This window comes from Arachis hypogaea, chromosome 9 (assembly GCF_003086295.3).
Source record: "Arachis hypogaea cultivar Tifrunner chromosome 9, arahy.Tifrunner.gnm2.J5K5, whole genome shotgun sequence".
NCBI lineage: Eukaryota > Viridiplantae > Streptophyta > Magnoliopsida > Fabales > Fabaceae > Arachis > Arachis hypogaea.
The window spans coordinates 24433734-24435622 of NC_092044.1; the positions used below are offsets into that span (position 1 = coordinate 24433734).

A 1889-nucleotide genomic window follows, 5' to 3' on the forward strand; every position below is an offset into this window, starting at 1 on the left:
GGAAAAAAAAAGAAGCAGCAGCAAATGGCATGTACACGATTATATAGAATACATGAATCAAAAAGAAAAAAAATAAAGAGTAAAATTAAAAATGAAAAAAAGAAGCCAATATGATAACACTAACAAAAACTAAAAAAAAAATAAAAAAATAAAGAAACACCTGGCACGATATGGCCAAGGCATCTGATTGATCTAAAAAGAACTCGGGATGGTCAACTTAACGATTCACCGGCGAGTCCACTCGGCGAGCCACCACCAGCGAGTAACTCGGCGAGAGCGGTCATGGCGCGCACTTGCATCTCCAAGGCGGAGATATAATCAGTGGCTTCTTCTAGAAGGTTAGGGAAAGAGAGCTTCCGGCAACCGGGAACCAACCGGCTAAGAACGCGCGTTTTTCTCTCAACGGCCGGTAACTTCTTCTTTTCCGTTCCGTTACGCATACTTCTCAATCCGGTGACCTTCTTCCTGGCGGCGGGGGCCTTCTTGTGGAGCATCCGGCGGTTATTGAAGGGCGGCGGAGATGAGAGGATGGCGCGGCTCCAGCGCGTTCTGCCTTTGGCGGCGGCGGCGAGGACTCTGTCGGCGGCGTAGCGGACCTGGCGGGGCTTTGATGCGGTGGTGGAGGGGGAAGGGTTGCGGCGGAGGACGTGGCGGAGGGTGCGGAGGAGGTTGGTGGAGTAGATCTGCTGCTCGGATTGGGATGTCCAATGGAGATGATTGAGAGAGGCATCGGCGGCGACAGTGCGGTGTCCGATTTTGCGGCGTTTGTTGGGATTGGAATCAGCATCGGGTGAGGTAGTTTCGGGGTTATTGGTGGAAGGTTCTGGAGCGTTTATAATTGATTCGAGGGATGCCATGGAAATTGTTCTTGGTTTGAGGATAACGAAGGGGGAAGTATGAATGTATATATGAGAAGCGGAAGAAGTGGGAAGTGGGAACTGAATAAGAAATTAAGAATGGGGAGAGGGAGGGGGAGGAGGGAGGAGAAAAGAGTATAAAAGGAATTGAGGTGTCACGGGGAACCATGTGTTCTTCACTTACGCACATTTATTGCGCCCTCTTTCTCTTCTTTTTTCCCATTTTATTTATTTATTAGTTTAATTTCCATTTTTCCCTTTTTTTTTCTTTTAATATTCAATAGAACTATATAACTTAGTACTTATCCAACCTATTTTGGTAGAACTATACTCATTTAAAAAATTCTATAAGAATAGGTTGCATAAGTAATAATGTAATATCCATAAATGAACGAAATTAATCTTATTCAAGAAAAATCAAATAAATTATTTTTAAATTTAAATTCTCTAAATTTTAAATTTTATTTTAGAGAATAAAGTGGCATCTCTCACTATTTATTTTATAAATAACACTAACAAAAAAATATAAAAAAATAATTCAAAAATAAAAGATCATATTTTATTATTTTTAATCATAAAAATTTAGATAAACTTATTTATGAATAAAACTAATCTTTATTTACTTTAACCACATAAAAAGTTATATTTTTAGGTATTTAATTTTGTTTATTTATTAAAGTACATTTATTAATATTCAAAATTTTCATAAACAAAAATAAAATTTTATTCTTGGATATATTAAAGGAATTTAAATTTTTATTTTATTTTATTTAGGAGAGTACGAAACAATTTTACATTACAAATAAATAGAAAAATAAAATATTATTTGAGTTCCTAATATTTTTATCAAGTTTTAATTTTATTTTTAATATTTAAAATATTTTATTTTTATTCTAAATATTTTATTTTGTTTTATTTTTTCTTTGGTTTAAATTAAAGTTTTTGTTTTAAATATTATTTTTTTCTATCATTATTTTCTTTTTTTTTATTTTCTGTCATTTTTATTCTCAAATTACTATAATTACTACTATA

At 34.6% G+C, this 1889-nt stretch overlaps 1 protein-coding gene across 1 annotated transcript; it reads right to left on the reverse strand.

The window, feature by feature from the left end:
• On the reverse strand, positions 1 to 1093 carry LOC112710715 (transcription factor bHLH149). Its single transcript, XM_025763098.3, has one exon. It carries the CDS (start codon positions 855 to 857, stop codon positions 213 to 215), a length of 645 nt encoding a protein of 214 aa, XP_025618883.1. The 5' UTR covers positions 858 to 1093; the 3' UTR covers positions 1 to 212.
• Positions 1094 to 1889: the final 796 nt, after the last annotated feature.